At 56.9% G+C, this 1,273-nt stretch overlaps 1 protein-coding gene across 1 annotated transcript in view; it reads left to right on the top strand.

The window, feature by feature from the left end:
* Positions 1–1,273, top strand: part of MAVS (mitochondrial antiviral signaling protein) — a 4,542-nt gene that overhangs the window by 774 nt on the left and 2,495 nt on the right. The window contains 1 exon segment of the mRNA XM_009870122.1: positions 11–237. Within this exon segment, the coding sequence (XP_009868424.1) occupies positions 11–237 (227 nt within the window).

Raw genomic sequence — 1,273 nt, 5'->3', positions numbered from 1 at the left:
GGTCCCCCGGCTCCTGCCGCTGCCTCCTTCCCTCCTGTGGCCAGCGATGCCCTTCCCGTTGGTTCTTCCATCAGTGCCCAGAAACCATTCCCAGGGCCAAACCCTGCTCCGGGAGCCCCGTTGGCTGAGCAGCCACACCAGGACCTGCCCGTCGGTGACCGTCCCCCTCTCCTGCCCAGGGCTGCCACTGCTGCAAGCACAGACCTGGATGCCAGGACCCCGGTGCAGGAGGAATCGGTGAGCAGGGCAAGCATCAGACGGGGACACAAAGGTCCCTTTTGGACCAGTGTGGTGTGGTGTGGGGGGCCTGTGGTAGGGCCAGACCCTTTTAGGGGCACCCCAAGCAGCCTCTCGTTGCTGCTCTCTGGTGCACACTGGCTGTGTTTGGCATCTTAGAGCTGACGTGTGGCCCCGTAACTGCCCCCCCTCTCCTCCTTCCCCTCCGTGGGTGGGAGTGCTGGGTCTGCTCTGTTAGTCTGGCTTCCCTGATCCCCTGTGAGCTGTGAGGTGGGTGCTGAGGAGGGACCCCTATTGCTACACTCGCATGGGTCACTGAGTCAAGGCTTGGGGCACCCCGGTGGTCCCAGACACCCTCCTTAGCCTGGCACAGCGATTTCACAGAATCACAGAATTGCCCACATTGGAAAACACCTTTAAGATTATCGAGTCCAACCATTAACCTACCACTGACAAGTCCTCAACTAACTATCCCTAAGAACTGTGTCTCTTAATTATCTCCAGGGAAGGGGACTCCACCACTGCCCTGGGCAACACATTTCAATCTCTGATAACCCGTTCTGTGAAGAAATTTTTCCTAATCCCCAACCTAAACTTCCCTTGGTGCAACTTGAGCTTGTTTCCACTTGTCTTACCACTTGTTGCTTGGGAGAAGAGACTGACCCCACCTCCCTACAACCTCCTTTCAGGGGGTTGTAGAGAGTGAGGAGGTCTCCTCTCAGCCTCCTTTTCTCCAGGCTGAAAACCCCAGGTCCCTCAGCTGCTCCTCATCACACTTGTTCTCCAGACGCTTCCCCAGCTTCGTTGTCCTTCCCAGGACATACTCCAGCACCTCAATGTCCTTTTTGTAGCAAGAAGTCCAAAACTGAACAACAGGACTCGAGATGCAGATTTGACACAGCTCATTTTCCTTCCAGATCCCCAAGAACCTAGAGCAAGAGAGTCCACGGTCACGTCCGCCTGGGAGCACGACGAGCAATGGGCACAGCGGAGGGGGACATGTCCTGCACTCCAGTGAGGCGACGCTGGAGATTCC

This window comes from Apaloderma vittatum, unplaced genomic scaffold (assembly GCF_000703405.1).
Source record: "Apaloderma vittatum isolate BGI_N311 unplaced genomic scaffold, ASM70340v1 scaffold24685, whole genome shotgun sequence".
NCBI lineage: Eukaryota > Metazoa > Chordata > Aves > Trogoniformes > Trogonidae > Apaloderma > Apaloderma vittatum.
The sequence above is the reverse complement of the archived record's forward strand: the minus strand, read 5'-3'. Positions and strand labels throughout refer to the sequence as shown.